Source organism: Loxodonta africana, chromosome 19 (assembly GCF_030014295.1).
Source record: "Loxodonta africana isolate mLoxAfr1 chromosome 19, mLoxAfr1.hap2, whole genome shotgun sequence".
NCBI classification, from domain to species: domain Eukaryota; kingdom Metazoa; phylum Chordata; class Mammalia; order Proboscidea; family Elephantidae; genus Loxodonta; species Loxodonta africana.
The window spans coordinates 78,645,078-78,660,503 of record NC_087360.1 but is presented as its reverse complement, the minus strand read 5'-3'; the positions used below and the strand labels follow the sequence as shown (position 1 = coordinate 78,660,503).

At 42.5% G+C, this 15,426-nt stretch overlaps 1 protein-coding gene across 1 annotated transcript; it reads left to right on the top strand.

Annotated features, from left to right (window-relative positions):
- Positions 1-735: 735 nt before the first annotated feature.
- On the top strand, positions 736-7,467 carry TRIML1 (tripartite motif family like 1). Its single transcript, XM_003412433.3, has 6 exons — positions 736-1,436; positions 1,670-1,765; positions 2,930-3,160; positions 4,402-4,424; positions 4,605-4,702; positions 6,658-7,467. The coding sequence occupies exons 1-6, from the start codon at positions 1,011-1,013 to the stop codon at positions 7,206-7,208; spliced, it is 1,425 nt and encodes a 474-aa protein (XP_003412481.2). The 5' UTR covers positions 736-1,010; the 3' UTR covers positions 7,209-7,467.
- Positions 7,468-15,426: the final 7,959 nt, after the last annotated feature.

The following is a 15,426-nucleotide window of genomic DNA, read 5'->3' as shown; positions in this document are numbered from 1 at the left end:
GAGAAGACCTAGTTTGGACATTTTCAAAGGGTGAAAATATGTAAGCAAAATTATATTTATATTAAAATGTGATAATTCCCATGGTATAAAGGCCTATTGAGCCATCTTACAACAAGAACGTTGTTTAAGATGTTTTCCTCGATGGCCGAGGATTGCCATGGTCTGCAGAGCTGAGCAAAGCAATAGATGCAACTCTAGTAATTCATTGTACGTCTGACGTCAGGGAATTCTTCAACAGTGGAATTTCTCTCATTTTGTTGGGATGAATAAAATTAAAGAATATGGTACTTGATAAAAGAACAGTAAGTGCAGGCTTTAGTTGAGCAGAGGAAAGGACCTCATGAGAGGAGGGCTATATACTTCAGTTTTCTTCAGTATCTCAACTAGGTTCCATTAGTTTTCAAAATATTTGGGCCATACCTCCAACTCAGATCATCATTATTCAAAACTCTGTCCTGGTTTACCCTAAATGACCCAACTCTCCAGTCAAAAACCAAGGTGATTAAGTGGTGTCACAGCACAGTTTATATAAATAAACACCTCTCAAAATGGTAGGAAATCCTGGTGGCGTAGCGGTTAAGTGCTATGGCTGCTAACCAAGGGGTCGGCAGTTCTAATCCGCCAGGCACTCCTTGGAAACTCTATGGGGCAGTTCTACCTTGTCCTATAGGGTTGCTATGAGTTGGAATTGACTCGACGGCAGTGGGTTTTTTTCAAAATGGTAAGTCTGTTAGGATCAAGTATCTTCAGTGTCCAGTACATGGCCTGCACAGAGAGAAATTCAGTAAAAGTTTGGGGTTGATGATGAACCCAGTGTACAGGAGTTCTATGTTGAGTCATAATTGGCTTTGTGTTGGGGAGTATATGTCAATTGGTGAACTCAGGCACAGAGGAGAATAAGGGTTTCTTGTAATAACATCATAGCAATTGATCATCTACTCATTACTCAAAACAGTAGAAGCTGAGAGAGGACTTCTGTAATCCCAGAATAGAGGTATAACCTTGCCCTGATGTCCCTCCTCGACAAAATGTCTACAGCAGATTTGATGGAAAACCTCAGAGAAGAACTGACCTGTTTCATCTGCTTGGACTATTTCACCAGCCCCGTGACCACTGAGTGTGGACATAGCTTTTGTTTGGTGTGTCTTCTCAGGAGCTGGGAGGAACATAACACGCCCCTATCCTGTCCTGAGTGCTGGAGGACCTTGGCGATCCCACATTTCCAGCCCAATGAGCGTTTGGGGAGGCTGGCTGGCATTGGCAAGCAGCTCAGGTCCCAGGTGCTGCAGAGTGAGGACGAGCAAGGCAGCTATGGGAGAATGCTGGCAGCCACTAAAGTGTTATCTGATGATGAGCAGAGTGTAAACTCCTTCTCAAGCCAAAGTCACAGACTAAACAGAGGGTGTCTCTCCAATGAGGCTGAGGAATACCACAAAGTAAGACTAGCTGCTCAATATACAACCCGGGAGAGAAATCAGATTCCCTCACTTATGGGAATGGTCTCTGATAACTCCCATACTATTCTCTCTTGGTGACACTCATGGGTGCTGATCTCCAGGCACCAGACCACACACTTGCATGGTCCCAGTCATCTTGTTATTGGTCTTCAAGGCCCCTTCTTAAACTGGTGCTCTGCTCACTTGCCACAGAAAGTTTGTTTCTATTGCAGGAGAAACTCCAGGAGGTCCTAAATACATTGCGTAAGAGGAAAAAGGAAGCTCAGGCTATCTTAACCCACGAGAAGGAGAGAACGATATTGTGTAAGGTCAGTATCTGTCTAACTTTGGATCTGGTGTATGATTCTATAAGGCGGACTAAAGAGGTGCTTTATGAAATATCAGATTTTTTTTTTTTTCTCCAGTCCCAGCCTTAAATTGTACAGTATCCTTGCTCTGGGCTGTGATCCTTCCCTTGTCCATTTGGAAATCTAAGGGTTCATCTCAAACTATTTCCCCCACCCCAGGCAGACTTATCTTTTTCCTTCTCTGTGCACACATACAACTCTCTGCTATCTATATTATGACTCTGATTATAACTCTTTAAAATATGAGTTAGAGACTTATAGGATGAACATCAATAAAAAAGGAAGATCTCAAATACTTTGGGGGGAAAAAGTACAATAAAACAAAAATTAATGAAACAGATGAAAATATATGTTGGAATTGACTCGACAGCCACGGGTTTGGTTTGGTGTTAGTAGTTTGTGTTAGTGCACGCGAACAAATGCTAGAGGCTGGTCACAGATTTGGATATGGGTTGCCTAGCCACCAAAGCAAAGAACTAATGTTTTTAATTAGATATTTTAAAAAACTACATGTGTGCGGACCTGATTTTCCCAGTAGACTTTGCATTCTTAAATGGGAGTATCTGTGATGCATATTTCTACTGGCAGCATGCAATCTAATGTTGTTTCATTGAAAGAAAAAAAAGTTGAGTATATTAACACTTACATATTCTTTTTCTCCTTACCTTGGTTTATTTCTTATCAGAGCACTGATCACCTGTTGTATTTGTTTATTTTTGATCTCTCCCACAAGAATAACAGCTTCCTAGGAATAGAAAATTTGGGTTTTTTTTTTTACTACTGTTTTTATAGCACACACATTCTAAAATATCAAAATATCCACCCACCTAATCAACAGTAGGGGCCCTGGTGGCGCAGTGGTTAAGAGCTTGGCTGCTCACCAAAAGGTTGGCTGTGTGGATCCACCAGCCATTTCTCGGAAACCCTATGGGGCAGTTCTACTCTGTCCTATAGGGTTGCTATGAGTGGGAATCGACTATATAAAATGTGTCACATTTCAAGAAATGTCTCTGATGAACCCTAGGAATTTGAAAGGGATAAAAATTTATGCATAGGACTGTTTCTGTTACTAACTGAATTACCTCCTGTGTGTGTGTGCGCACGTGCATGTGCACGTGCCGACAGGAGGAGACAAAGAGCTGCAGACAGGTGGTTGTGTCAGAATACATGAAGATGCATCAGTTCCTGAAGGAGGAGGAGCAGCTGCAACTCCAGCTACTAGAAAAAGAAGAACGAGAGAACTTGAAGAAACTGAAGAACAGTGAGATCCACCTGACCCAACAAATCAGAAGCCTGAGCAAAATGATCCAACAGATAGAGTCCACATGTCAGAATTCAAGTACGGAATCATTTGAGGTGAGATTAAAGTTCCTGAGAGTGTTGGGGAAAATAGTAGGAAAAAAATGTAAAACTTCATAGTATTTTGAGCTGTAGGAAGTACATTTCTCCTTATTCAACTTCAAATATGAGTTCTGCCTCAAAGGCAGTTGTCCTAAAGAATTGACACTCTAAATTATCTCTTGAGGAGGAGGAGGGAAAAACAGAGGAACGTGTAGCCCAACCAACCCTGGTCATGGCCCCAATTTCTTTTGTGTTTGCCTCTCTGCAAACTTAGCTTTGTCAAACATTTTACTAAATTTATCAATGAGTATTTACTATGTGCTGGGTGCATTATATTTAATCTTCACAACGACATGATGAAGATAAGTACTATTATGACATTTATGGATGAATGTCCTCTATAAACTGGCAAACATTTCTTGCAGGGGTTTCTGCACTTCTAGCTCTGCTGGTTACGATAAAAGCTGACTTAATCTTAAATCCTGGTACATACTTAATAACTGAGGTCTGTGGCAGTTAGGTGGTTTGTCTGTCAAATCACTGATAGGTAGTAAACCCATGTACTCTGTATACTGAGTCCATATTTCTTACCGTCTTCACTATACTGCCTCCGGGGTGCTACTGTATTCTCCAGGACCTTCTTAAATGTAAATCAGTGAGTCAACTCCAGCTGCAGGTCTGTTTCCTGGACTGGTTCCACAGAATTCTACTATTTAATTTTTTAGCACAGTGGTTAAGAGCTATGGCTGCTATCTGTAAAGGTCAGGAGTTTGAATCCACCAGCCGTTCCTTGGAAACCCTACGGGGCAATTCTACTCTTCCCCATAGGGTCGCTATGAGTCAGAAAAAACTCAAGGACAACAGGTTTGTTTTTTTTTTTGTAACCAAGCCCTCCAACCTTACACAGGGTTAGTCTCAGCTCTCACTGGGCCATTTTCCTTTGCTTATCTCTGGTTTTTGAGACATTGCATAATGAGACTGACAATTTGGCTCTTTTGTCAACAACAGGTTCTATGAAGACATGTGAAAAAAGGACAAAGTAGTCTCTAGTCATTGTGAAAAACACCTCTTGATCACCAGGAACCACCCCTGGAAGAAATGGATTTTTTCTGCCGTTTGTTGTCCCATTCAAGGTGTTCTAGGGTCATGGGGAGTGGATTCTGTGAATTCTAGAAAGGACCGTACCCAAAATGGATTCAGTCCTTGCTGGTGATCAAAGTCTGCAAATACTAATTTTCTTTCTTTTATATCCTTAGGAAGTGAGAGAAGCCCTGGAAAGGTAGGTTTCTGTTTTGTGTTCTTCTCTGAGATACAGGGATTTGGTGCTGATGAAATAGGTTATTGGAGCAGAGACGGGAGTGTCTGTGTTGTTGGGGCGAGACAAAACTGACTCTCAAGTTGGAGCGGGTTGTGCAGTCAGTGTGGAAGAGAGAGTGTGACTGTCTCTGCCTTCTTGCAGGAGTGACCAACTCTTGCACCAGTGCCCCGAGGCCACCACCACAGAACTGAGTCTCTGCCGCATCACAGGAATGAGGGAGATGCTAAGAAAATTTAGCAGTAAGTCAGCCTGGGTTGTCAAACCTCCGGGTAGTTTCAGAGTTAACTTCAGTATATGTCAAGGGATGCAAAGTGAGCTTTAGGCATCTTCTTCTAGCATCACACAGTGGCCATCTGGGTGCCAGACTCTCATCTAACACGCCCCAGGCCAGCACTAACACTGGGAAGCCTGGGGCCACAGAGCATCTTTGTGCTGGAGCAAACCGAAGCAGTGAGACTTGATTGATGTTTTCATCAGACTTCGGTTTTCTGTCTGTGGAATCCTGGTCCTTCTTTGTTTTTTATCCTCCTGCACACACACACTCATACTCACAAACACACTCACACATATTCACACTCACACACACACACTCATACTCACACACACACACACTCATATTCACACACTCACACACATGTACAACTGCAGGGGTTTCTGCATTTCTAGCTCTGTCTTGTTAGAATAAAAGCTGACTTGAACTTTTAAATCCCAGAGAGCAAACTTTCAAAGAACTATCCTTTTAGAATGCTAAGGCCAAGAGAGATCAGCACTGGTTCTCAACTTTTACCTCGTTGACAATCAGACCTTCTGAAGAAGGCTTCATGGGCTTTGGACTCAGCGGATACTACGTCAGGTGCCTACACTATGCCTGATGCCGTGGAATTAGGCTCTGGGCTTACTCACAGTGATCAATAAGACAGCACTGCCTTTGCCTTGGTAGAATTTTTAGTGAAATTCAGGAGACAGACATTGAATAATCACATAGATAGTGACCATTTTGATTTGGCCTGTAAATAAAAATATGGAATTCTATGATGGGGGGGGCTAGATTTTTTGCCTTAAGAGTCAGTGAAAGTTGGAGGCCTCTTAATGTGACTTCCTCTCAGGAGGTGGGAAAGGAGGCCCTCAGCCTTTCACAGTGTGCTTCATCATGTGGCCACTAGGGGGGGCGCTAGGGGGGTGTTAACGCACAGGAAGTTGCCTTTAATCAGGGCATAATAAAAACTGCTGATTAGGAATTGCTATTCAAAGATGCAGTAACTTTGTAACCTTGGTCAAGTTTACTAACATTTGCGAACCTCAGTTTTCTCGTCTATAAAAATGAAAAATAAAACATTAATAACTCTTGTAATGATTAGATGATGTACAGAAAATGCTTGGCACACAGTAGTTTAGTAAATGGGAACTGTCTATATTTCTCTCCCACCCAAACTGTAGAACCAGGACCAACCTTGTAGGGATTACAAATAATACAAATGGGTATGCCCTGTGTGGATAAAGAGCTCAAAGTTCTAAAACTGTCTTCTAAACAAAACGGCTTCCTCTACTTCCAGAGATTTCTGTCAGGCAGACCGAACACCATTCCCCACGTGGCTCTCTTCTGTTTCCTTTGAGAGGTGGTTTGTTTGTGTTTTTTGAAACAATGAAAGAAGGGCTTAGAGATTCCATAATAAACAAAACAACAAAACCCACCATGTTGTTATTGTTAGGTCCATAGAGTCGAATCCGACTCATAGTGACCCTATGCACAACAGAACAAAACCCTGCCTGGTCCTGTGCCATCCTTAAAATCATTGTTATGCTTGAGCCCTTTGTTGCAGCCACTGTGTCAATCCATCTCATTGAGGGTCTTTCTCTTTTTCTCTGACCCTGCACTTTACCAAGCATGATGTCCTTCTCCAGGGACTGAATCCCTCCTGATAACATGTCCAAAGTATGTGAGACGAAGTCTCGCCATCCTTGCTACTAAGGAAGATTGGTTGTACTTCTTCCAAGACAGATTTGTTCATTCTTTTGGCAGTCCATGGTGTATTTAGTATTCTTTGCCAACACCACAGTTCAAACCCACCATAGTCACCTAAATTACATTAAAAAAAAAAAAAGGACTAAACCCTGAGAATTTAATTTAAATTGCACATACGTCCATTTTTTTCAAGAATTCCAAAGGAGGATTCATTCTTTTCTCCTCTTGCAGCGGACATCACCCTGGATCCACTCACTGCCAACGCCTACCTCATCCTGTCTAACGATCTGAAAAGTGTGAAACATGGGGGACTCAGACAGCAGTTACCTGACAACCCAGAAAGATTTGACCAGTCTGCAACTGTGTTGGGTGCCCAGATCTTCACCTGTGGGAGACACTACTGGGAGGTGGAAGTAGGGAACAAGACAGAGTGGGAAGTGGGTATCTGCAAGGACTCAGTGAGCAGAAAGGGGAACCTTCCAAAGCCCCCTGGTGACCTTTTCTCGCTCATTGGTTTAAAGATTGGAGACGAGTATAGTCTTTGGGTCTCTTCACCTCTAAAAGGTCAACACGTCAGAGAGCCTGTGCAAAAGGTTGGTGTTTTCTTGGACTATGAATCTGGACATATAGCGTTCTACAATGTGATGGATGAGTCCCTTATCTATAGTTTCCCTCCAGCCTCTTTCCAAGGAGCTCTCAGACCTATTTTTTCCCCTTGCCTCCCAAACGAAGGCACAAACACTGCCCCTCTTACCATCTGCACACTGAACCGCCATGCCTGACAGAGGTGCTCCCGAGCCTTCTCTATTACCAACAGATGACTATTCATTAAAATGATTAATATGTTGACACTATTAACATCAGATGAACCAAAAGAAAAGCCTCCCCGCACCCCCAAGGAGTTTCCATTAACTTGAACCCACAATGGATAGCCAAATTAGACAGACAACACCAATGAGGAGGAAGCTGATCATACCCTGTGCCTTTAACCCAGTCCATTACCCATGTTACCCTATATATGTGCTAGTCACTGAAAAGAAACAGAACTCTCCCCCATTAACCTGAGTCCCACTGTCTTAGCCCACTTTTATAAATATATGTCATTTTTCCAAGTGTGTTTATTTGGTTCTGAAAAAAGCTGTGCTGTAAAAAAGAATGTGCCTTTATTGTATGGGCGGAGCGCTGCAGGCTGAGGTCACCCAGATTCCCAGGACATGGCTAGTGTCTCCTTTCAGGGTGGGTAAGAGACTCACGGCTTAGCCTTCCTGAAAGGTCACTTCTCTTTCCATCTCACGGGGCCCTAAGTCTTTGTACTCAGGAAGACTTATGTGTTCAGAAAACTGCAAATATTTGTGTGAATATCAACCTATCACTCATGTTACCATCATTACAAGAGTCTGGAACCTTCCATTTGTTAATATGTTCAAAGATGAGAGAGCAAAATCTCCATTCAGCAAGGTCAGTGGCTTAAACCTGCTCCGTGGGTGAAAGATGTAGCCATCTGCTTCCCTAAAGATTACGGCCTTGGGAACTCTGTGGGGGAAGTTCTACTCTGTCCTATAGAGTTGCTACGCATGGGAGTTGACTCGAGTGCAGTGGGTTTTTTTTATACCCCAAATTTATAGTCAATACAATGATACAATAATATTATCTACTAAGCGGTCTATATCCCAAAATTCCCAATTGTTCTAGTAATGTTCTTTATGGCTTAAAAAAAAAATTCTTTCAGCATCCAGGAATAATATAGGATCCTGCACTGAATTTAATCATCTTGGAAAATACGGTTTTTAATAGGAATAATATTTCATTATAAGAAGGTCTGTAATTTATTTAATCATTTCTCTACTGTGGGGCATTTAGATTGTTTTCGATTTGCAGCTATTACAAACGACACTGTGATGAACATTCAGGTACATAAACCTTTGGTTGTAGCTGTAATTATTCCTTGTGTATTTCTCGGGGGCAGAAAAGCTGACTGGGGCTCCTGTGGGCCTCTGCCTGAAGGCTGCACATCCCCTACAGAAGTTTTATGTGCACTGCACGTCCTTGGAAAGGTTCACACACTTTCTACAAGGAAGATACAGATACACTATTTTTGAGACAAGTGAAAGAACATGTTTTTCCCTGCCCTATGGTCTTTTTTTTTTTTAATGTTTTATTACGGGAAATTTTAAACATTTAGAAAAGTAGAATAGATCCCCAAGTATACGTCACGTGTTCTATAATCTTGAAGGAGTCCCCAGGTGGCGCAAAAGTTAATGCATTAAGCTGCTAACCTCCATGTTGGTGGCTGGAGTCCGCCCAGAGGTGCCTCAGAAAAAAGGCCTAGTGATCTTCTTCCAAAAAATCAGCCACTGGAAACCCCACGGGATGCAGTTCTGCTCTGACACACGTGGGGTTGCCATGAGTCTGAAAGTCTGAACTGATTTCACAGCAATTGGTTTTTTGGGATGGTCTTGACATAAACACTACATTTATTAAAACAAACCAACAAAAGAAACCCCTATTCTGGGAGAAAGTCGGGGGTAGTGTTTGGGCTTTGAAACCACACAGTCCCATTTACTTTACCACAAATTACCTGTTTTAGCAGGCATAAGTTATTTCCGTTTTCAGAGTTGTGGTCTTTTCAACAGTGAGGAAATATTTATCTACACTGCCAGTTCTGTGAGAACACATACAGACACTTAGTGTGTGGTGCTTGCTAACTTTCTGTTGGTCCCTCACTTCCTCACTGGAGACTACATTTCTCATTCTTCCTAAAGGGGACAGAAAAGCTACAGGACACTTGTGGGAAACATGGGAAACACAGGTACCAAAATCTCAGAAATATTCCGAAGACAGGTGTCACTATTTTAGGATAAAAAAGTATTAACACAAAAGTCAGTTGGAGGAAAAATTTCTGTAAATCATTTTCTTGGCTTCCATAGAAGTCCTTCAACCTTCATACTTGTGGGCATCCCATTACTCAACTTAAAAAAAAAAAAAAGGTCAATTCATACAATAAAGATAAATAAAAATGATTTTAAAGTGCTAATCTCATTTTTATTCCTCCGGTCTTGGCAATCTCACACTCATGCTCTGGGCTCCTAGGACGTGGTGTGAACTTGGGCTCAGCATTAGCTCTGCTCGCCTTTGAAGCCCTGTGCTCCGAGGAATGGGCTCATGCAGCCTTCTCCACCCACTCTGCCTCAGTCAGTGGTGCCCAGGTAGATGGGAGCTCTGCTGAGATTCTGATCCCTTCAGCAGTGGGAACAAGGGGGCGGTCACCACCAGCCATGAGCCTCTTTCTCCTTTTATTCCACTCAGCTTTGTAAAAAACTGAGATGTGTACCATGACATGAAAACATTTGGGAAGCTCTGTTTTCCCTCCCATAGGAGTTATATCTCCACAGAGAAAAAATTACTCACAGTTGCTAGAGTTGTCCAGTCATAACTTTCTTATTGATGGTCAACAGGGCTGAAATGGGTTTTGTGGAGCCTGAAACATGGAAATAAGGAGAATCCCCTTTAAGAAAAATAGCACAAGATTACAAATTACAAAGTTAGGTCCAGGCTTTAGAGGGTCCCAAGCAAACAAGGGGCTTGAAACTTAAGGTCCACTAGCTTCATGGTACATGCACCTCTGGAGTAGTGAGACACAGAGGTTAAGTGCAAAGGCAATGAAGCCAGGTCTTCTAGGTTCAAATCCTGTCTCAGCCACTTTACTAGCTGGTCAGCCCTGGACAAGTGACTTAATCTCCTCATGCCTCAGTTCCCTCATCAGTAAAATGTGATTGAAAAGAATATCTGCTTCATAAGGTTATTGGATGTATCAAATGATTTAACTTTCGCATTTAGAAGACCACCTAATTTATGGTATAGCTATTCAATAGAGGTTAACCATTAATAGTTCCTTTTTGCTTTCCCTCGCTCTCATCCCTGCCCTCAGGGTTCTGGTTTCCATCGCTGGAGGAGAGGCTACTTAGAGCTTTACAATGGCCTCCAAGCTTGTTGCCTTCTGTTTCATCCTTTTGAGTTCCTACCTAGCTCTAACCTTTACTCCTTCCATGCTAGAAAGCTTTCCTAAAAAATTACTGAGTATTTCAAATGATCCCTTTTATTTAACTCATTAATTCTTTTACTTCCAGTTCATGATTCAGATAGTAAACTCTTCTGAATTAAAAGTCACAGAACTCAGCTCTGGCATTTTCTTTCTGGGTTGTGCTTGTAACAGTGATGGGGGATCCACAAGTCCTTGCCTCAAAGGGAAAATTCCTCCTCCACTGGTTTTGTTAGGGTCTATTTTCAGAGTATCTGAGTCCCTACCTTCCATCTAGACAGGATGGCAAACGTCCAGAGAACTTGGGAAAGGTGCATTAGCCACTAGGTGAGGGCTGTGTGTGTGTGTGTGTGAGGTTCGGGAGGTATGCTGGTTAGAGCTCAGTTCGTCTTCAATCTCTTCTTCTCAGCTTCCCTTCTTGTCCCTCCAAATTGTTCCCCCCCCCCCATTTCAAGTTATCACTCAACCTTCCCTCATTCCTCCTTGTCTTCCAATTATCTAGTTTCATAGAAACAAAAAGCTGGCTCTGTAAACCTGCTTTGAGAAGAGAATCTCATAGGGCGTTTGCTGGACTGACTTATTCTTTCTGCAGCTGGAGAAGAGAAACAGCCCTGGGGCTGAAGATGAGTGAGAAGAGCGTCAGGAGATACACAGAGAGGGACCAGATTGTTGCTTGACATTATCCCAAAATGCGTCTGTTTTCCTATAGAAGGAGCTAGGAGAGCCTCTCAGGGCCAATCTGGAAGGATTCCTGGTGCTTCTAAATATATCCTATTATTTGACCGTCCTTTCCTGCTAATGAGAATCACTTATAAGTCAGTTTTAAGCAATACAAATATTGAGAACAATACTATACAATATGTAATATTATAAGTTTTGTATTTAAAGTCTTTTTTTTTTTTTAATTTGAGCTCTGAGCACCATCTTAGGAAGTAAACTTTCTTCTTCTGTATTTATCTGAAGAACTGTGGGACTCAAATTAAAATTTTATTAGACATTTTAGATACTTGTTAAAAGTGTTGTCTCGTTTGAAGTGTTGGAAATGTTCTCTTATCTGTTACTGGGTATATCGACTTTTCAGTTTGTAAAAATGCTTTGAGCTGGAAATGTATTATGTTCAATTCTTATATGTAAATTGTATTTCAGTAAAAAAAAATAAAGAGGTTGCCTTTTATAGTAGGTCGGGTCCCTGTGAAACCAAAGTGAACTTTGTGCTGGAGTTGAGAGTGCAGGTTTTTGTTTTAAATTTTTTTTTTTTTTTTTGATTTTAGGGAATAATCTTGGCACCAAGACCTCTTTAAAGAAAGGACAGGAAGCTGGATCACCCAGAGGGAGGTCTAGCTGTTGTGCAGGTTCAACGACAGGCTGCCTCAGCTGACCACAGGGAGCGCTGGAGCTCAAATGGCCCTTCAGACTAGTCTGGAGTTGGACTGAGCTGCCTCAGACACTGCGAATTGCTCACGATGGGTCGCAGCATGTGGGTGCCCTTGGGCAAGGTGGCTTTCTGCACCTGAGGCAATTCCTGAAGGGGCTGCCATCTGAAGTCTATCTGCCCACAGCACTCCCAGCAACTGGGGCAACTCGTCTTTGCTGGGGAACCTGGGAGGTGTATCAACGTGGCCACCCTAATTTTGGAGACTGGGATTTAAAGGAAGGGGTTGAGCAAGAGTCTGCTGGCCTTTCATTGTTAAGCTCTATATTATTTACTAAAAAAAAAAACTGTACCTGCACATATTGCTTCGATTAAAACTTGTGTTTGACGTGTTCCACCAGCCTTAAAAAAAAAAAAAAAAAATCAAACCCGTTGCTGTTGAGTTGCCTCTGACTCCTGGTGGCCCCATGTATTACAGAGCACAACTGCTCCGTAGGGTTTTCTTCACATTATTCTCCTGCCCAGTTTATACCAGGGCTTGTCATCTCAAATTGAAACAGAGGTGGGCTGTCGTGTACGTAGCTTTATTTTCAGATGATGTCTTTTGCAAAATTCCCATTTCCTGAATTTTACCTTTTTCCTGTCCCATTCAGCATTTGACTGACTTACTACTTTTATCTCATTTGACTTCTGTTTGCAAATTTTTATCTCATCTTGGACATTAACTTTTAATTGATGGCCTGACTGTTCTTCACTGCATGATTTTGAACAACTTCGTCACGTTCTTCCGTCCAATGATCAGGGAATTCGGAATGGAAATTTGAGCAGGAAGAAAAGTCTGAACAGTGTGGCGGCCATGAGAACACATTTGGAAGACCTCCAATCGCAGGCGGTGCGGCTGACCAAGGGCCCAGCCGCTGTGCTCTGAAATCCTTCACAGAACCTGTGCAGGAACCATGCCCCCGCCCCCCCCCCCCCCAGTCTGCCCCTAGTGCCAGGGGGTGGCAAGTATACTGGTGCTGACCTATTCCCGGGAGACACAGGACTCCTCTGATGGCTGTTTCGGCTTGAGAACGCTGACACTTTGTCAAAAGGATGCTAGGATGCTTCTATCCAATCTTCGCTCCCTCTCCTTCACTTGTGGTCCTACTTGCTTTGCAGTCTGACAGGTCTTCCAGCCTTCCCCAGATCCCTCTGCATTTAGTGCTGGTCCCACCTGGAGAGAGCAGATTGTCTGCGTCCCTTCTTAGCCCTGTGTGCGGTGACATCACATTGACAGCTTGAAGTCAGCTCCAGGGGTGCTGATACACCAAACAATTGGCACACGCTACAAATGAGGCTTTCCTCCATCAAGACCTGATTGTTAGGCACATTTGTCAGTTCCTCCCTGGTCACATTAGCATTTCACCACAAAAAATCCTAGCAAGTTTAAGCCTGTCTGCTTCTTTAAGTACCCAGATTAACACAAAATGAGAAGGGAGAAAAGACGAGATCCCTTTTGGACATGTTGATTTAGTGGATTCAAAGGGCCCTCTGACCACTACCCCCCACCTTGTGACCCACCAAGGTTATCAAAATAAAATTAGTTTCTCCGGTGGCAAAGAATATTTTTACCACCAGCCAAGGCTAAGTTGTTGCCCTCAGAGCCTGATACTCAGGATATTGGCTTTTAGCAGAAATCGTTCCCCAAACTGAGGTAACATACTGTGAGAGAGCACTCCAAAACTGAGGCGCTTGGCATAACTAAAATGGCCGCCGCGCAGCTCTGAATCAGCACCGACGCACGACTACACTCCCGACCTGAGTAACCCGCTCTGCTACGTCCTGAGGTGGCCCACCCAGACTATTACCGGAACCAACCCCAGAATGAAGGAAACTGGGCACGGTTGAGTACCCCAGCCAATGGAAATTCTTCATAAATGACTCTTAGGGAGCTTGTTGAATGTCAACCAACCAAATGTAGCTCGTACTCTTTCCCCATCCTGTTCAAAGTTCCGACAAAAGACGTGCGCTTATGCGCCCTCTTCGGCCCGCCATTTTCAACTTTCGTTTTTGAATCTGAATAAAACTCGTCTTAAAGAGGAAGTGTGTTTCGTTTTAACAATGCTTGTCTGTCTTTGTGGCCCCTAAAATCTTTGAATCAGACACAACTTTTAGGCTCCTGGTATATAAATTCTTCACTGGGACTGGAATTATAATTTCCTGAAATGATATTTTTTACTTTCCTCCTTTCATTTATCATCATAAATCAATAAACCAAGCCCACTGCCGTAGAATCCGACTCAGCGACACTATAGGATAGAGTAGAACTGCCCCACAGGGTTTCTAAGGAGTGGCTGGTAGATTCCAACTGTTGACCTTTTGGTTAGCAGTTGTAGCTCACTGTAGCTCACTGCCCCACCAGGGCTCCCTTATCGTCGTCATAGGCCAACCTTTTCTCCCTGCTCACTCCATTTCTGAAATTTTACTACCACCTTGCTGCTCTAGAAAATCTCCAGGAGCTTTTCTAAAGCTAACCTGCTACAAGGCAATACATGAAATTTGTTCTTTTTCTCTCAAATGTTAAAAAATAATCACTTAACGAATGCACAGACACACACTTATATATCTCCCCAAGCTGCTTTTCTTCTGGCCCAGAGCAATTTCTCACTTAATAGCACCTAGAAGCACATTCGATTGCCAAGTTTGGCTTTTAAACAATGGCTAAAGATTTTGTTTCTTCCACAATGGCTCTGCCTTTGCTTTTATACCGGAAGGTCCTAGGTATTGCTCTTTGTCTCTCTCTTTACCTTTGTTCCTTCCCTGACTCCTTTTCCCACAGACTAATTTTCATAAGCAAGTGTGTGCATGTTTATTTCTGGCCATGCAGGTTTTTAAGGATTTTAAATTGTTGCCAAAATTTTTAAAATTAGAATTTTTTTTAAATCTAAAAATAGGGATTTCTAGCTTCTTTTGAAAAAAAAAAAAATTGATGCATATGGAAATACTGGGGCTTCATTTATACATGGCAAAAATCAGCCAGATCCTTTGGCAAGTTATTTGATCTCCCATTTACTATAATGCTCCACCCAACTTATTCTACTTTTCATGGGCTCCTTGAGCTTCAAGAGCATTTGGGTGTATGACCCTGCTCCAGCCTCTAAGCTTTTTGAGGTGACTGACTCTTCCCCACTTTCTCCCCTAGAACTGTGTTTCCTGGGTGCTTCTTATATGCTATGTTTGAAAGAGAATGAAAGTGCTCCCAGTCCTTCAAGGGTGCTCTCAGGAAAAATAAATTAAAAGAGGCCACATTATCCATCGTATAACATTTAAAAAGGAAAACTAAACATGTTTGAAGATGCCTAATTATGCATTTGGGGACCTAGTGGTGCAGTGGTTAGGGGCTATGGCTTGTAATGGTTGGCAGTTCAAATCTACCAGCAGCTCCTCGGAAACCCGATGGAGCAGTTCTACTTTGTCCTGTGGGGTCACTAGGAGTCAGAATTGACTCAACGGCAATGTGTTTTCTTTTTTTCTTTCAAATTATGCATTTAAATTAATTTTCAAAGAGTGAATATAGCTACAGATGCAGTGGTTAAAGTGCTTGGCT